At 43.1% G+C, this 18,463-nt stretch overlaps 1 protein-coding gene across 6 annotated transcripts; it reads left to right on the forward strand.

Annotated features, from left to right (window-relative positions):
- The first annotated feature begins 103 nt into the window (after positions 1–103).
- LOC119011258 (transcriptional repressor p66-alpha-like) lies at positions 104–17,643 on the forward strand. 6 transcript variants are annotated; one of them, XM_037084228.1, is made up of 11 exons: positions 104–432; positions 9,858–10,372; positions 12,399–12,531; positions 12,795–12,923; positions 13,039–13,116; positions 13,216–13,335; positions 13,635–13,826; positions 14,556–14,817; positions 15,160–15,560; positions 15,648–15,771; positions 16,366–17,643. In XM_037084228.1, exons 2-11 carry the CDS (start codon positions 9,861–9,863, stop codon positions 16,503–16,505), a joined length of 2,091 nt encoding a protein of 696 aa, XP_036940123.1. In that variant the 5' UTR covers positions 104–432; positions 9,858–9,860; the 3' UTR covers positions 16,506–17,643. The 6 variants fall into 6 exon arrangements, with proteins under 6 accessions (XP_036940123.1, XP_036940117.1, XP_036940120.1 ...); XM_037084222.1 differs by having other exon boundaries at positions 105–432; positions 15,648–15,906; positions 16,366–17,641; XM_037084225.1 differs by having other exon boundaries at positions 105–432; positions 12,402–12,531; positions 15,648–15,906; positions 16,366–17,641.
- Positions 17,644–18,463: the final 820 nt, after the last annotated feature.

Below are 18,463 nucleotides of genomic sequence, written 5' to 3' on the forward strand. Positions count from 1 at the left end.
GTGATTGTGTTGGAGGAGATGTGTGATGCTCTCCATTATTGTGACATGGTATGTGTGTGTGTGCGCGTGTGCGTGTGCATGTGTGTGTGTGTGTTGGAGTGGGGTTCTGTGCTCTGCCGGTGCAGTCCTGGGTCAACCGGAGGAGCCCCGGGGGCCCAGCCACGGTCGTCCCGCTCCGGCCCTTGGTGGTCAGTGGCTTACATGATGTGATCCGGTCGCCCTGGTACGCCGAGGTGCGCATGCCCACTAAGAGGACGCAGCGGCTCCATGTGTGTTGAGGCGCATTATTTGGCAACAGACGCGGCAGCGGGGAGGGCCGAAAAAAAGAGGATATCCCCTGGATTTCTAAAAAGCAACGATTTATCGAGGTTAACTGCAGATTAAACACTCCCTGGTCGACCATCGGCGAAGGACGGGCAACAAAGCGACCGAGTAAGTTGACTGAGGTGAAGCCGAAGTTTTTTTAGAGAGCGGACCGAGGGGAGCCTTTTATTCGGAGTCGTCGAGAGGGAGCCAGGTTTTCCTCCACCTATCTGTGACGATAAAGAAGCTGATGGGCTGTTGAAAAGTAACACTTCTCCGCAGAGCCAAAGGTTGAGCACCGGGGAGGAGAGAGAGGGGAGGTGGAGGTGGCGGTGGCGGCGGTGGGGGGGCTCGCTCAGCCGAAAAAATATTGTATTTTACGTTTTCCTTGCGCGTGCCAGCCGGTAACCGCGACCCCCCGGACGTGGTTGTGTGCGGCAGAAGTCGTTAAATGAGGTAAGGATTAGAACGTTCATCGCCAACGGCTCTCCGGCGGCAGGCTGCCGTCCGCGGGCCGGTCGATGAAATTTATGACTCGGGTTTTTCACTCGGGAGGGGGACGGCAGGTAAACAGTCCCGGTGAGTCTCGTACAGCTTTACTTTTTCTTTTTTTTTAAGGGGTGAAAGTTTGTGCCCCCCCTTTTTTTGTTCTTGTTGTTCTTGTTGGGGCTGCTGGTTTGTCCCGCATCGGGTTGAAGCCAGGTCAGCCGACCGGGCTCGGTTCTGGTCTCCCCCCCCCCACCCGCTTCTCTCTCCCTCCTGTGGGTCATGAAGATGAGTCCGGCTGGAGGACTTTTTTTTGTTGTTGTTGTTGTTTTTTTTTTTTTTTTTTTACAACTTTGACTTTCGGCAGCCGTTGGTGTTGTGACGTGAAGCGGGTTTAAACCCTCCCGAGCTAAAGTGGCTTCTGTTGTTGTTTGCGCGATGTTAGCTAATGTTAGCTCGCTAACTAATAACACGCTCACCTCGTCTTGAGGCGGTGTCAATAATAATAAAAAAAAGCCGGCTGGTTGCACATGTAGTGTGGGCTGGGTTTAGCTCTTTAAAGGGCTGAGTGTGCTTCGGATGGTGTACTGGGTGGTGTAACGTTAATGGTGGACGCCGCTGCCCGCTTTAAGCCCCCTTGGCACCAGCGTTGGTTCTGCTATCTGGTAGCTAATCTTCCTACTTCTCTCTGTGACAACCGTAGTCTTCCTCCTCTTAAAGCTGAACACACACACACTCTGACACGCACCGCACACACTCCCTCTCTGTCTCTCTGCTCGCACCCAGACAGCCACACGTACACACACACAAACGCACACACACATTCACAGCCACCACGGCTACACGAGTTAGCAGCGCTTCGGGACCAGGACTGTGGGTCTGGACTGCACTAATGTTTTCTATTGTCTGTTCATCTGGACAATCTTAGATGGATTTTAAAGCCCTTTTTATTTTTAAATATTTAATGATCAGATATGAAGGAAGGTGTATGGTGTGCTGATGAAAGCACATGCAGCATTTTGCATCTGGAGAAGGCGAAGATGCAGCTGTTGTTGACTTTATTTGTGAGAATTTGAGAGCTTAATTACACTTAATTACATTTTTTTATATCAGTTATTAGAGACTTAAATCAACTTTAAGTTATTGTTATTGATTGTCGTTTGTTGACTCTTGTCTTTGTTATGGCTGCAGCTAACCATTATTTCCATTATTCAACTTATTTTCTTATCTTGATTAATCACTGGGTTTGTAAATTGATGGCGATTTTGTCATACCAAGGTGACATCTTTGTGTGTTGTGAAAAATCCACAATATTAAAGTGACAACCTCTTGGATTTTCTGAAGAGACAATTGCAGGTGTATTTTTGGACCTCATTGTGTCCTTATGATATTTTCCAGGAAAGCCCAGTTTGTTAACTGGAGTGGAGCCACATCGTTTTTACTTAATTGTTACCTAAACGATTATGTAAATTGTTCCTCATTATCTTTTCACTTAATTAGAACCTTGATTAGACATCTAAGCAAGTAGTGTGTATGCATGCCAGGGATGTTTTGGTTGCACTGAAATCTCTCCCTTGTGACTAGAAATTTTCATTGGTCGCTCACACAGGTGTGCCTGAAATTTAGTAGGTCTGATTAAAGAAAAAATGTAGTCAATGAAAATATTTCCTGGTTTAAATGAAGAAAGACGTTTATCAGCAAGAAACATTAAGGAATTCAATTAAGTGCACCTAAATTAAAAAGTTATGTGCACCAGTATAAATAGACAGTCGGGGGGCCTCAATGTAGACATGGGATGGTATGGTGGTTAAGACATCTGCTATTCGGAGACTTCATTGCCTCTTTGTGGAGATCTAGAATGAACACTCAGTTGTTTGTGTGAACAAAGGCTTTGTAATATGTTATTTACATGTTAATAATCTGTTGCATTGTTTAGGGACTGTCACTGTGAACAAAGTACAGGTTGCCTTTACTGAAGGGGTTTGTCGCAAAAAGAGAAGAACGGTTTGCTTTGACGCTTGTTATGACAGACGGTGCTGAAGTTGATATTCTGGTCATCATGTCCACCTCAGAGTTACTGTACGCATTGTATTAAAGATACAAGACCTGAGGGAGTCAGAAACTGCTCAGAAGTTTTGTTGCCGTCCAGAAAGCACTGTTCCAATGATCACACAGAAGACTGATCCCGAGGAGTTGTGTAATCAGCCACTGTTCTGGAAAGAGTCGTCTGCTGGCCACACTTTAAGCTGCTGCACATGACTGCAGGGGTCACAGGGCAGCTGTTTGGTCAGGGCTTCATGACTTCATCGAGTATATAGGCAGTGGTTTGCTCTCTAATTGCCTTTTTCTGCCTATTTTGTCCCGTCGGTGATGTTAGCTGCTGCAGCCAGCTGTGGCTTGAAGTTATATACTGTGCCAATTCAGATTCAATCCTTTATTTTGATCAGGCCACAAAGGTTTTGCTTCTAGCTGGTGCTTGGAGAACCAATTGTTCCTATCACTTGTTATTCTGGGAGATGCACCCAGATAATTGATAAGAACATTTTGCTTGCGCAGCAGTTTTTTCAAGGTAGTGCAGTAGCATGGTTGCACAGTGTTCTTCTGAAAACCCCTGTGCAGTGTAGAAATATGTTTTCACTGGTTAAAGGTCTGTCAGTGGGTAAATAAAATGCAGAACACGTACTGTATGTGCAGCCAGACATCAACGATGGCTGAGAGTGAGTCTGTCCACCTGACTGAAGAGTGATTGAGTGACTGATGTTCGACATGATCCAAGAGTGACTAGATAAATATCCTGCAGTGAGGCAGAAAACAAGACAGGTGTAGATTCTGGCGAGTGGCGTCCTGATAGTGGTAGAAACCTAATACCAGATTAAAGTACTTGTATTCTGCGTTAGTGAAAGCAACACTCACCAAGAGTCAAGTACCTGTGCAGAGCAATTTGATGATATGGTTGTGTTCATTGTGATGTGATTACACTGCAGTGTTGAGTTTAATTACATAAACACATGAAAAAACACAGGCTATACAATCTTCACTCTCCCTGTTAGGTAGTTAACCAAATAATACAACAATGAGATGTAAAGTTGAGATATAAAATTATGTTAGTTTAAGACTTTTTTAAGCATCAAAAACGAAACACTAACACTCAAACTATGAACAGTAAAAGTGTTGTTGTAAGAACGCTAACATGTGTAAAAGAGCCATATTAACTCATGCCAGAGCTGCAAGATCATTGCAAAAATGATGCACTGGAAATAAGCAGCTATGATTATCAGTGGTAATATTTGTCTATACACTTTTGCACCCCATTAAAAAAAACCTCCTGACAATATTTCTTACATTGTTGTGTAACATTTGAAGTGATACATGCACACCAATCACAATACTGTATTGTAACTTCTAATATCTGAGGTGTAGCTGCAAGAATTTGTATTTTAAAAACATCTTCAAACAGGGTGACATCCAGACATTATTTATTCTTTTCACTCCTTCATTATTACATTTAGACTATGTAAAGTTTGTCTTTTAAATCTCCAAGCTGCCAACTTTGTTTGGTTTTAATTAAAGAGGAAATGCAATCAGAGTTTGGTGTATAGTTCGGCTTTAGCTTTCCTTGCAACCATTCTTAAAAGAACACTATGTACTGAGAATGGCTGGTCTGTAATTTGCACAATACTACCATTGTTTACAGTTGTCCTGTTCTGTGTCGCCCCACTACTGTTTGTGCTGTCATCTATGTTGCATTGCGACTGAGACATCCGCACATGAGCTTTTCATCATACTGTATACCTGTGCTGTGCATGAGTTAGCTAGAGGTATGGGTATGAAACTTCAGCACCCACCAAATTGCCTCCATAATATCAAGTATTGAAGTGTGTCATGTCATTCAGTAATGAATTTAGATATCGAAGGAGTTGATTTCATTGCCGTTAGTGGGCCAATAAACATGCAGCATGCTATTTGACCCTAGATCTAATAGGGCTGGTGATTGGCTGTCTCAAGTCATGCAGGAGATAGACCAGATTATGCCCAGAGTAGGGGTTCACCATGTGTACGAGTAATGTAATCGCACTCTTTTAGTGGATGGTCCAAAATCAAAACGGGAAATGTGCAGTTATCTTTGAAAGACTGAGAACCAGCAAAGAAGATCAAACTGTCAGAATAGATTTGGTCCAACGTTTTTTGATACTTTTTAAAACTAATGGTGTAATTAAAACATATTTACCTACTGTCAGCCAAAGACACGTCGCTATGACTACCACCACACACCTTACAATGACGTCTTTACAGTGTCTGTAAATGCTGTTTGAGGATTTCCATCTGATTTGAATATATATCAGGATAAAATTATGTGGTTAGATAATTTGGATAATCGCACCATGAAACTCTCATGACCACACAAGCAGACTGATAAAAATAGTGTAAAATTTAAATGTACAGTGTGACTCCTTGGTCTGACATGTGTCAGTTTGCTTGCACATTCATTTGTTTGCTTGATGTGTAAAGTTTCTCTTTAAGTTCCCTTCACAGTGTTTGCCTGTGATGTGGAGTTCTTGGGTGGGCGGGGGCTTGATGGAAATGTTTGTAAAGTGCCGTGGAGATGAAATGTGAAACTTGTCAGCCATTCAGATCCCCCGTTACAAAGATAGGGTTCGTGTCTATGCAAGGCTGGGGGGTGGAGGCGGGTGTGTGGGGTGGCGTTCTGTGCTAACCTCTTCCCCCAGCATCAGTTCACAGCTATATGCATCAGAATTTATAATACCATCATGCACACACACATACACACATACACACATACACACATACACATGCACTCACACACTGTAACATGGCCGACTGTGGAAGCCTGGCGTCTGCTCCGGCACCTGAAGGGTTAAAACTAGCTTCAGCTTCTCTCTCAGTCACACACACACACACACACACACACACACACACACACACACACACACACACACACACTGACAGAGTCACACACACACACACACACACACACACACACACACACACTAGCCAACCGGTTTAAACCGGTTCTCAGGAAAAGTGCTTTGTGTGTCCCACTGAATCCTGGGAAGGGTCATGTCATGTGTATCTCAGTGATGTCAGAGTATTAGAAAAAAAAAACTTAGTCAGCTCTGCGTTATCAGATGGTTGCTCTGCGTGCTGCATCGTCACTGTGTATGTATATTGTGTAGGTACATCATGGATACACTGGGTGTGCGTTATGCTCGTCGCCATAACCATTCTGAGAACAGGAAGGGGAGGGGGGGGCATGAGTGTGTACAGTGTGTCACTGAGAACTAGTCAGCTATAAGGGTTAATTGTAGTTCTCTTCTCCCCCCCCAAAAAAACCTAGCTTCCTGTAAGTACGTCGCCGGGCAGACGAATGGCCTCGGCAGACTTGGCAGGACCAGGTCGCCGTTCTGAGACATACATGCATGTCAGGACATAACTGTGCTGCGTTTCTTCCTCTCTTTCGACGGTCTGAGTGTACGTCTCTGAATGTCACTTGTGCTTTCTGTTTGAGATTCTGTGAACTTTGAGCACAGGTCGTCTCCTGTAGCGTGCCACATGTTTACCTTTTTATACATTTGATGATAACCAAAGTCAATGTCCTGCTCTTTTTGTGGATATGGTGTTTACATTTAATATGAAAACCTGATTATTCACATTGTCTGTGTGCCTGCTGAGGACAGTATCCAGGTGTGTTTTTTACCCTTTGCTTTCTGGCCAAGTCCATGTCATTTGTGCTAAGCTACCTCAGCAGCTGGGGATGAAGTCAGTCCATCTCTTGCATGTTACTCAATTTAGCGCCTCTAGCTATTCACCAGTTGTCAAATGTGTTGATTACACAATTTACCATCATGTTTTTGTTTTTTCTGAGGTGACTGTAGCTGATGACTCATCTGCACGCAAGGCAAAAGCATGAGCAGGAACTTCCGATAAGATGTTTACAAGCCATATTCATAAGCCATGTCATATATTCACATATGATATTGTTTGGACATAGTTCAGAGTTGCCCTTTTTCCACACATGTAGCACACAGCAGGAGATTGTCTGTGTCAGAAACATTCTCACCTGGAAATGATTTAGGCAAGAGTTGGCGCCTGGGCAAAGTGTGCTGGAGGAAGATGAGGATTTGTCCGCATAATGACAGTTTTTGCGTTTATCAATACTACGTGTATGTAGATGCATACACAATTCCAGCGAAAGAGTGGAAAGCAATATAAACGCAAGCAGAAAAGCATTCAAAGCAGCTACACTCTGTGAAATGTCATCAACGCACCCACTCTCCCTGAGATTTTTCTGGACAATGACATTGTAGTAGGGAGCTGGCGGGGTAAAGTCGATTTAATGTGAGGGCCAACTGATTTGGACATTTGTGTCCACGCATACAGCTTCTCCAGGTAATGTTGAGGCAGTGTTAGTGGGTCTGTGTGAAGGGGGCTCGGGACAAGTGTTTACTCACGTTCATTAAAGGATCTGTTGTTAATATGCGCACAACATAATGAGGAAACTCCAAAAACCTGATTATAACGGGGACAGTAGTGCAAATGTAAACACTCTCAGTGTTGGGGTGGCTCCCTGGATATTTAAGGGTTATGCTGTGCTTGGATGATGCAGTCGAAGCATTCCTGACCCATTCAATCAGGCACATATTCATAACTATACAGGTGAGAGAACCATAACTTAAGATTTATCAGCAGTAAGATTTTAGGGTTGCACTGACAGATTTTCAGTGGAAGATATGTATTACACAGTCATCATAATCGGTGAGATTTGGTTGTAGAAATTGCACATCATTTGCTGACAGACAGGAAACTTTGTATGAACTTGAAATACATACTAGTGATTCTAATACAAATTGTTACTCTTAATCTGCAGGAAGCTAAATGTTTTTTTATATTACACCACATGCTTTACTTCGAAGCCAAGGAGACACATTTGTGCACAATACAGATGTCTGTATACGCTGATATGGATAGTGTATCACTCAGAACCATGTGATAGGCCATTATGAAAACCCCAATGGTAAACATGTATTGACTACCACCTCCCTTTCCTCTTCAGAGTGGCCACTGTCAGGGTAATGTGTGTCTGCATGTACCATGTTACTGATGCACATCTGCGTGTGCGTCAAAGTGCACGTAACTGCTCAGCTGTCTGACAGAACGAGCTGCTGTATCTCTGACTCCGACACCGCTGGCATGTCAACATCTGGTGGGATTGAGTTTGTTGTACAGGCAGAGGATATCACACGGTAATGGACCTAGTGCTCCTCGGTGCCTGGCCTCAGGAACGAAAGGTTTAACACAGGCTGGAGTCATTGTGATGAATAATAAAATAATTTCACTTACACATAAATTACTAAAATACTTGGATTCATGTGTCGTTATGAATATTTTAATAGAAATCATGCTCCAGTTATTTTGTGTGGTCACTAAGTCCTTTTTAATTCTAATTTCATCACAGTGTTAAGTTGCTTCAGCTCTTAGACGACATACTGCAGTGTTTGTTCTCATTATTCCTCTTTGAAAAGACCTTGTTTTTGCAGTAAAGTGATCCTCACATTTCTGTTCTTACCGAGCACTCTGTTTTTTCAGTTCTTCCTCTTTTGGTTTTTGGTGGAGACAGAAATTTGGATAATTGGGTGTTTCAGTCAACATCTTGGTCATGTGACCTTGCTAATCCACATGTTTTGTCTGGGGGCCATTTTAGATTTTAGTCAGCATGTGTCCCCTGCAGCTGATTCAAGGTCAGTTAAGTCTACTTAAGCTCCGAATGATAGCACCACAATCACAACCACACTCTCTGTAAAATGGATAACTCAGTGTATTACTGGGTGACAGCTCTGTGCTGTATGTTTGTCACGTAACGTCAACATGACAGGAATGAAATGTGACATCCAATCAGCCTGAAATTGTTTATTATAAACATTGTGCAATGCACCTATGAAGAGCCAAACCGCTACATAATCAACTTTATTTTGAACTTGAGCCACATTTATTCACTGACAGTCACTAATTGTCTACACATTGTCAAAGCCTCTCTGGTTGCTGAGAGCTAAATGAATGGACCTTTGATGGTGTGTTGACCATGTTGCTCATAACGTACCTATTTAGCTCAGGTCAGATTTGACCACAATGACGCTCCATTTAGAATGACCTCTTTGGACCTTTGCACAGTTGTTTATAAATGGCTAATATTTCACCTGCTTTCATTTATTACTCTTTAGAGGTTGCATAGAGAATTATAATGTAACTGACGCCTCAAAGGGGCCCTGTTTCTGGCGAACTGAGAAAAGTAATGTTTATATTGTTTCTCACCTACATGATCTGTATCCTTGATGTCTAATGGACAAGTCAAGTACATTTCCTTCCTCATAAAACATTTGAAAAGCTGACATTTCCTGCCACCTGTTGAATTTTCAGGAATACTGTAGAGCCTGACCGATATATGGGCATCAGTCAGGCATGGGACAAACAAAATGCCTCCATAGCTCTACTAAGGAACCTTTAACTCCCTTAAGTGCTTAAACTTCAGGTTCTCCAGGTCTGTGTTTGTACTCACAGCCTTCCTCTCAAACATTGTGTTATTTGCACAGAATTGACATTGTAATACGTTTTTACATGTGTATACACTGTTTAGCCAAGTCTAACTACCTCAACTTACATTCTAACTGCTGTCAGTTCATTCACAGCATCTGATACTGTCAGAACTGATCTGTAGTGCTTCAGTTTAAACTAAAATTTCCTTCATAGCCATAGCCAGTTCAACTGCTCTTACTGCTTTCACACCTGCTATTTGGAGCATAAGCAAACACACTTAGCATTGCCTCCAGAAAACTGTGTTTAAATTTAGATAAAGACTGACAGCTGATTTTGTCAGGTTTTGTCACCATTTCTGTTATCTCTGTTTTTTGGTAGATGCTTGGATGTTGTGGTGTGGAATATGACCTGATTCTGACATTAAATGTGTTCTGTATCTTGTGGTACCTGTAATTTTGACCCTGCCTGAGTTTATAACAAAACAGATAACAGGGTTATACATCTTTGTTTACCTGCAGGGGATGTCTGAAGAGGCTGTCCGCCAGACGCGCAGCCAGAAGAGGGCGCTGGAGAGGGATGCTGCTCCCTCATCTTTAGAACCCTCAAATTCTGACAGTGAAAGCAAAAAGCCTAAATTGGACCCGTCTGAACCCACAACAGAGGCACAAACTAAACCAGACCCTGTACTGGCAGAGGACGATCAGAGCCGGACTAGTGATGCATCAGGGCACAACAAAGATCAGGAGGAGGAGCAGAGTCGGTTGCCATTACCTTTAGTGTTACCTTTGGCCTCTCGGCCAGTGAAGGATGAACGAGGACCACAGACGGACGAACCCGGCTCGGACATTCGGCCTGACTGCAATGACAAAGCCAGCAAGGCGAACATGGAGCCAGCCAGGGATACGAGGAGCCGGGTCCGACTGACGGAGGGGAAGGCGCCCAGTGGCATGCTGGCTGCAGGCGAGGTCAAGGCCACTATTAAAGTGGAAGTTCAAACGGGGGAGCAGCCTGTGGACATGAGCACCTCCAGAGGGTGAGACACAGTTTATAGTAAACTCTCCTCAGCTGTGACATCCAGTGAAAAAGCAGGAAACTTTTCTACACAGAAGTTATCTGCCCTCACTAGTAGGCCTCTAACTCACTCGTGAGAGTGTAAAAACGGATTGATGGCACTTTATTGTAATCGTAAAAACACTAAAAATGTTTAAAGTTACTTTTATGATCTGGATGGTCTTTTAAACTTCCCGTATATGGGGAGAAGGGTGGGGGTAGAGGGGTGGTGTTGTCCTCAGAGGTGAACTTATCTTCAACTTATCTCTCACCCTACCTCCATTTTCCCCCCACTCACCACCTGAACCCTAAAAACTCCCCTCGCACAAAATGAAGCCGTGTGTCGCAAACCGGTTTCAGCCGGTTGTTGCCATGGTTTCCACAGTGGAAGGAACAGTGAGGGGAGGGGGGAAGGGTGGGAGGAAAAGTGAGCATGTCACGTGACGGTGACTTTGAGGTCATGTGACTTCTTTGGAAGAGTAGTGATTAATCCACAGGAAGTGATGATGGCGCTAAGCCCTGAGGAGAGACTAATACACACACACACACATACACACACACACACACACACACACACACACACGTAGGCAGGACGGCTAGGAGAGACAGGCCTCACGATGTCATACGTTGACTTAAACGACTTCTTATGCTTTATAGAAACCCATAATCCGTGTAATCACAAGGCCGTCCATGTTTTATTGACGGGCATTACTCGTGCTCTTTAGTTTTTGAGAACCACTAGTCAAAGAATTTAGGTCATCTGCTCTCACATATAGCCTGCAGTTAAAGCCGCTGTGCGGGAGAAGCTATATGTGAGTAAATCATGTGAGACAGGAGCGAGGGTTGATCCACACAGCCTCCAAGAATCCCATACGCTTTAATTGTCTTAGCGTGTTTTGAATGACGTATGTAGCCCAACATGGGTCGCCCTCGAATGCCTCAGACGCCTATTGTGACCAGCCACAATATCCTGCTTCAACAGGAAATTCGTGCTCTCAAACAGTAGTTGTATTGTGGCTTTAAGACCTTCACTGGAGTGCCACCTTGCCCTTCCTTGGCATTCAGAGGAACATAAAAAATGTGTGTCTGGACTTGCTTGATGACAGTGCAGCCGATCAATCCATGGTTGAGGTTGAGCTTCTCCATGAGTACGGACAGTTTAATGGATGATAATGTTTGAGGCAGTTGATGTTTGCATCTAAACATAATTTAAAACCAAATCTAAAAACATGCAACTTTGCATTCTAGTGGAGATGCAAATGTTTTAGAAAAATAGCAAAAATGCCCAATTTTTTGTGTAAAACATTGCATGAGGCACTTGAAATTAGGGTTTCACACAAAGTCCTTGAAAACACTTAATTCTAACAATTACATTTTCAAGGTTAGGAATGTGTTGTGTTGAATTCTAATATACTCTAAAAATGCTGGAATTTTCAGCACAATCTGGTGTTTCATGAACACAATCACTCATTTAAACCAAAAAATTGAATGATCTTGTGGTCACGTTGTTTGTTTATTTTTGTCTTCTGCTGCTGAAATAGGCAAACATGAAATAGTCATGATCTAAACATTCAATCAAAGTTAATACATTAAATATATTAAGTGACAATATACATTGATTGGTGTGAGAGAGAGATTAGATTAGATTAGATTAGGTACTTTGAAAGTGCTTGAAAAGTAGATACATTTTACTATTTAAAAGTTTTGTGGAATTTTTTTCTTAATTTCACATCAGAAAAATAGAGCTGTAACAAGCTGATACAGAATATTTTTGATACTGTCAAATTGTGTAGAATAAGATGATTTCACAGCTTTAAATCCAATTAAGATGAAAAAAGAACAAGGAAACTGGCTGTTAAGAGTAAAACTGATGTAACAATTTTTTTTTCCAATATTGAAAAAAAACACAGATTTCTATTATTTCACACCAACAGTTAATGTGAGTCTTTATTTTGACCGGTGTAAATTGTATAAAGTACTGAAACATACATTTTCCCTCTTTCCCTCAGCAGCATAAAAAGAGAGAAGCGCCCTCCGTCCCCTGAAGATGATGATGTCATCATTTTGTCAGACAATGACTCCCCCAGTCCACCGATGAACGGCTTGAGCCATTTTAAGGAGCTGGACACGGACCTGCTCATGGTGAGACACACACCTACACCAAGCTAGAAGTCATGCATTTCATACCCCTGTTCGAGTAAGATGGATCCTGAGACAAGTTTAGATCATAGCAAAGATCATTTGTATTTTTAGCTTTATGAGGTTTTCAAAATGTGGAAACAGAAAGTTGGTGGACACAAATGAACCATCTGAGGCTCCAACATCAAATGTTGTAGTGCCTGGAAAAGGATTCTGTCTTTGGTAATGCAAGTGGTGTAAGTAATGTTATGATCTGTCGAGTGTAGAAGAGCAGCCCAGCAGAGAGGGAGCGCATCATTAAGCAGCTGAAGGAGGAGCTGAGACTGGAGGAGGCCAAGCTGGTGCTGCTGAAGAAACTCCGACAGAGCCAGATACAGAGGGACACTCTCCAGAAGGTAAACGGTTATTAAACACATCAACGCAGGGGCACTCAGAGAGCAGGCCTCCACTTCAATCATGTTCTTTTTTTTTTTGTTTAATCTCTTTCTGTTGTTTTTTTTCCCTTCTCAGCCCTCAAGTGTGTCCGGTTCCACTGCGCCGCCTCCTCTTATTCGAGGAACAATAACAAGCAATAAAGGCTCTCAGCAGGTTAATGTTGTGCTGTAACACATCTTCTCAGACAACATATTGGTATGAACACACCTTCATACTGTAGTTCTGTTTCTGACGGTGTGTTTCTCCAACCAGATTTTGACTGGCAGGAGTTCAGGCACGGTCATCCCTCCGCCTCTGGTGAGAGGAGGGCAGCAGGTGACGTCCAAACACGGCTCACAGATCATCATGCCTCCTCTGGTCAGAGGGGCACAGGTGAGTCGAGAGGAGATGTTAACAATAGTGACAGCACAAATTGAAATGGCATTTTTAAGCAATTAAATCACGTCTTTGTCAGAGTACTGATGAGTTACAACATCTTACTGCTGTTTTTCACTCTTTCAGACAAACTGCAGGGTAATAATTACACCAAATTTAGGACTTATGATCTCTCCTTGCGCCCTTCTCTTTCTGTGTGTGTCCTTTGCCTTGGTGCTTTTGATGTCCCTCCCTTGTCCTCCACTCCCTCTGTCCGTGATGTCCCTCTGTGTCTCCCCTCTCATCGTCCTGGTTAGCCCATCTCTGTATCTCCACAGCAAATCCAGGCTCTCCGCCAGCAACAGCAGCAGCAGCAGCTGGCTGCCTCTGGAGGTTCAGGACCCCCTCCTCTGCTGTTGGGCCCCCGGACCTCAACCCCTGCTGGCCAGGGCCAGAGAGGCATGGGCCAGCAGGGCCTCATCAGGATTGGCAGCAGTGCTAGCTCACTGGTCAGTATCTCATAACTGCAAACAACTTGATTAATTTCCACCATCAGAGTTGGATCAGAAATTAAAAGGAAACTTCTGGTTCTTTTTCTTTCGTATGACTGTTGGAATAAATGGAGAGACAAGGCTCTCAAGAAATCACAACCCTTTGACCGTCAACACAATTCCGATCAAAGAAAATCCACAGCCCAGCAGCGTTAAACAACAAAACATCCACAAGCTTGTTTAGGCAACTAAAAGAGAAAAGGAAGGTTGTCACAGTACAATCAAATATGGCCTCCCACTATATTCTCAAGCTAACTTCTTTTTAGCTGATGTGCATCTACATCTGTGTGTTTTCTCACTGAAGGTCTCTTATCGGTCCTTCTTGAACGCTAAAACGTGATTCTGGCTCCTTTGGCCATATTCAAAGTTATTCAAGATGTAGCTAATCTAGTGCAGTTTCGTCTCACTATATGTAGTGTAAAACTTTTCTTGTGGGTTAAACTGTTTACCAAAAAAACAACCAACCAACAGCTCTGTGTATATTTTTAGTCAGGTTTTATCTTATATCTGCACATTTTTATGGTCACAGATGCTTTAAATAGGGCTCCAACTGAGTTCTTTGATCATGATACAACTTGCAATTCATCTCATGACTTTCGTATTGTTCCAACAACTGAGAGACATTCTGATCTTGACTGGATGTTTACACCTGTCTTGTTTCTTTCCTGTCTGTGCTCGTTTTCAAAGGCCTCTCCATCCAGTTTGAAGAGCTCTTCCTCAGGAAGCGGCGGCATCTCTGTGGTCAGCGTGAACGATTCTCCAGCCAGCCGCCAAGCTGCAGCTAAACTGGCCCTGCGGAAACAACTGGAAAAGACTCTCCTTGAGATCCCCCCGCCCAAGCCCCCAGCACCAGAGTTTAACTTCCTGCCCTCTGCCGCCAATAATGAGTTCATCTACCTGGTGGGGCTGGAGGAAGTGGTACAGAATCTGTTGGATACCATCCACAGAGGTTTGTAGATGTTTGTTTTGATGGATTTTGTCAATATATCAAGCAAAAAGCCAAACGTTATCTCATTCCTGTTTTTATATTGCAAAGAATTGCTGCTTTTCTTTGTTAAATAGGAGAGTAAACTTAATATCTTCAGGCTTAGACTGCTGGTTGGACAAAATAAGCCATTTTCTTACATCTCCTTCGGCTTCAGTGAATTATGATAGACATTGTGTACGAAATTTATGTAAAGTCAGGACGTCCGTACATAGGATTTTTTTTGTAAAACTTAATTGACACCATATGAGCTCCTCTGTCTGTTTTCAATCAGTACATCTGGGTTTCCCATCTCTCTCCACCCAGGAAAGACAGGTGTAGCACTGTCCAAGACCACTGCCAAACAGCCCTTCATCTGCACCCAGTGCAACACTGACTTCACCTGCCGCTGGAGGCAGGACAAGACAAAAGGCGTCCTCTGTGAACAGTGCATGTCATCCAATCAGAAAAAGGCTTTGAAAGCTGAGCATACCAACAGGCTGAAAGGTGCGTTTGTGAAAGCACTGCAGCAAGAGCAGGAAATAGAGCAGCGTATTTTCCAGCAGACGTCCTCATCAGTCTCCCACAGCAGCTCTTCATCCTCGTCGTTAAAAGCAGAGCAGCTGGTGTCTCAGCAGCTGAAGCAGGCTCAGGCCAGAGCCTCCTCCCTCCAGCACCACCACCAGGCCAGCCGAGGAGCCAACATTCTTCAGCATCACTCCATCAAGGTTGGAGTCGTTTCGTTTAAAGACTGACACTTGTGCAGTCAAAGCAGTTGTAACTCAAACCCCTCCCCTCTCTGTGTCTCCCCTCAGAGCTCCCAAGGCCAGCTGTCCCATGGGGTCTCATCTGTGGGGGTGAGGGGCGTCCCCCACTCCTTCTCCTCATCCTCCCAGCTGCAGAGTGCGGTGGCGGCCGCGGCTTTGGTCAGCCGGCCAGGTAAGCACGCCCATGTTTCCCACCGCTCTGTGCAGAGTTCAAAGGTGAGCAGCAGTGGATTCCACGGCGGCAGGAATATCAGCGGAGGTAGTGCCTCAGCCACTGCATGGAAGAAGCAGAGCAACAGCAATACAGGTAGACTCACGGATCTCTGGTGCTCGACATCTGCTCTTTTTCAAATTCCTGTCTGGTCCAAAAGCAATCCTTGAACATCCCAGTGTCGTCCTTTTTCTGGTGTTAAGAAATCTTACACTAAAGTTGCACTCTAGTGTAATCTCACGCACTAGAGGAAAAATGAGTTACAGTTAAGAAACAAGCAGCAGGACGTGTTTTCGGACAAGGCAATCCCATTCTCCAGTTCTCTCCCTGCCAGTGACCTCAGTCTTCCTCTTTTAGTCCCTCCGTTTGGTGGTTGATCATTTTTTTCCTGGGTTCCACTCCTTCACCTTAGAGTTGTCATTTTTCCTTCATCTGTCTTATGGGGACTGTATATTCAGATCATGCCTTTTCTTTCTTACTCACATAAAAAGTATCAAACCGACAGCATGCAGCTTGCTCCACACCCTGACCCGCTGCTCTGTTGCATGTTCACAGGAGTCACCATGGCCTACGTGAACCCCAGCCTGACAGGTCACAAGACGTCAGCCACCGTCGACGCTCGTCAGAGGGAGTACCTGCTGGACATGATCCCCTCTCGCTCGTCGATCTCCCAGACTGCAAACACATGGAAATAATTTAAACCGTACTATGCTACTCATTATTAGTTGGTTTGGGTTTTTTTTGTCCAAGTTCCTCAGCTCCAATATTATGGTCGACAGCAACCCCGGAGGACTGTTAAGCAAATGCAAGTGAAGAAACGTTCCTTTCTTACCTTTGTATGATTGTTGTTTTAGTTTTTCTTATTTTCCGTGTTTATTTTGAGACTCGCCGTTCTTTGTAATTGTGCAGAAACCATTTTGATTTGACCGGGGAAAAGAGAAAAACAAATACTTGAAGAGCTTCCCCCCGGGTACTTGTGTCCTCCAGACTGGATGGTTAAATGATGGTGTGATAATGTGTCTGCATTGACATATTTAGCAAAATAAAGTACTCTGTTATGGGCTTAAGAGCCTTTTCTGCCATGATGTTGGTCAAACTGACCAAAACTTCTGACACTTGAATGGTTTTTAGTCGTACCCAAGAGTTCACATTTCAGCTAAATACATATTTTATTTTAAGCAAAAACAAAATAAGTTGTAAAAATATTCACGACATCCCCAGTGTAGTTTAAGTTTTGAATTTATTTTGTATTTACAGTAAGTTATTTTCTTTTTTTCAACTGATGTTTAAAATCACTCTGTATATTGTGGTTTCCACGAATGAAGAGTTTATTCTAGCTTTGTTTTTTTTTCTGTCTTTCCTGTTTAACCGCATGCCTACCTTTTAACCCCTCTGTTCATTTTGCACCTCAGCTGAAGAAGCATGGTGTCTTTGCTTAATTCATCTGTAAGTACCATCTGTAATTTGCTTATTTTATATCAATGTCAACATTGTAAGATTATTTTGAGTGTTCTGTCATCGCCGAGAAAATGCAAACTCTGAAGGAGCTGAATTTGCCACACTGGAGCCAGAGGTCTTCTGCGATGTATTCCACCATAGTCCCTGCATTACGAGGAGTGTATTTAGCCCCGAATCAGTTTCTTGAAGGGAATATCTCTCTGAGCTACAAGACCATGAAATTCACAAGGCCACCTTTATCTCGTACCTCTCACCATATTGGATAAATCTCTGCTTCCTGATCTTAACTGCATTGTACAAACTTATGTTCAAATCTATTTGGTTTACTTTTTTTCCTAGCTCCTAAAGAAATAATAAAAATATACATTTTAAACACTTGTTATCATTGATTACGCGTCATTGTTGCACCCTCAAGATGTTAAAACCAGTAACATGATTAGGGAGGCTTTCAGATCAGTGTCCATTCCACACTCCTGTTTAGGTCCAAAGTCTAAGTGACAAAAAAAAAAGTTGCATAATGACTGATCTTGAAACAGCAGCCATTGTGGAGAAAGATGGAAACAAGACAGACGGGGTGGGAAGATTAAGAAGAATGCTAAAGATTAGAACATATAGGAGAAGAAAACATGCCAGAAGGCAAACTGCCATCTGATCGTCTCACAGAGTTGTGCCCTTTCAGTGTTCAAGTACTGGAAGTATGCAGTGCTGGTACATTTACTGAAGTACATTTTCAAGGTACTTGATGTTTCCATCCTTTGTTTCTTTATATGTGCACTCTACAGTGTGACAATTGGATGGTGTCCTCTGAACCGTTGTGATCTATGAGTTTGTACTTACTACATTTAATTAAGAGAAAAAACAAAAGCACACGTGCACATTATATTGCACATAACACAGTGCCATTTAGTTTATGCACATATCAAACATGATCAGTGCCTAAAATATGATTTACAACAGGATATGAAGTAGTCAGAAATTAATTATACCTCAACAATCTACAACATTGCAATACTGCTTACATGTTTATGCACTAGGACTAATAAAAAGTTGTATAAAATACAACTATATAACAGATGGTGTATACATTTTGCTGCATAATGAGTGCTGATGTACATTTTGCCTTTGTGCAGTACTTTGGTAAGGCCAAGTGCAGTTTTTGTAGTCCAAAAAACATTTCTGGAGCTTCACAGCAAAG

This window comes from Acanthopagrus latus, chromosome 21 (assembly GCF_904848185.1).
Source record: "Acanthopagrus latus isolate v.2019 chromosome 21, fAcaLat1.1, whole genome shotgun sequence".
In the NCBI taxonomy this organism is placed as follows: domain Eukaryota; kingdom Metazoa; phylum Chordata; class Actinopteri; order Spariformes; family Sparidae; genus Acanthopagrus; species Acanthopagrus latus.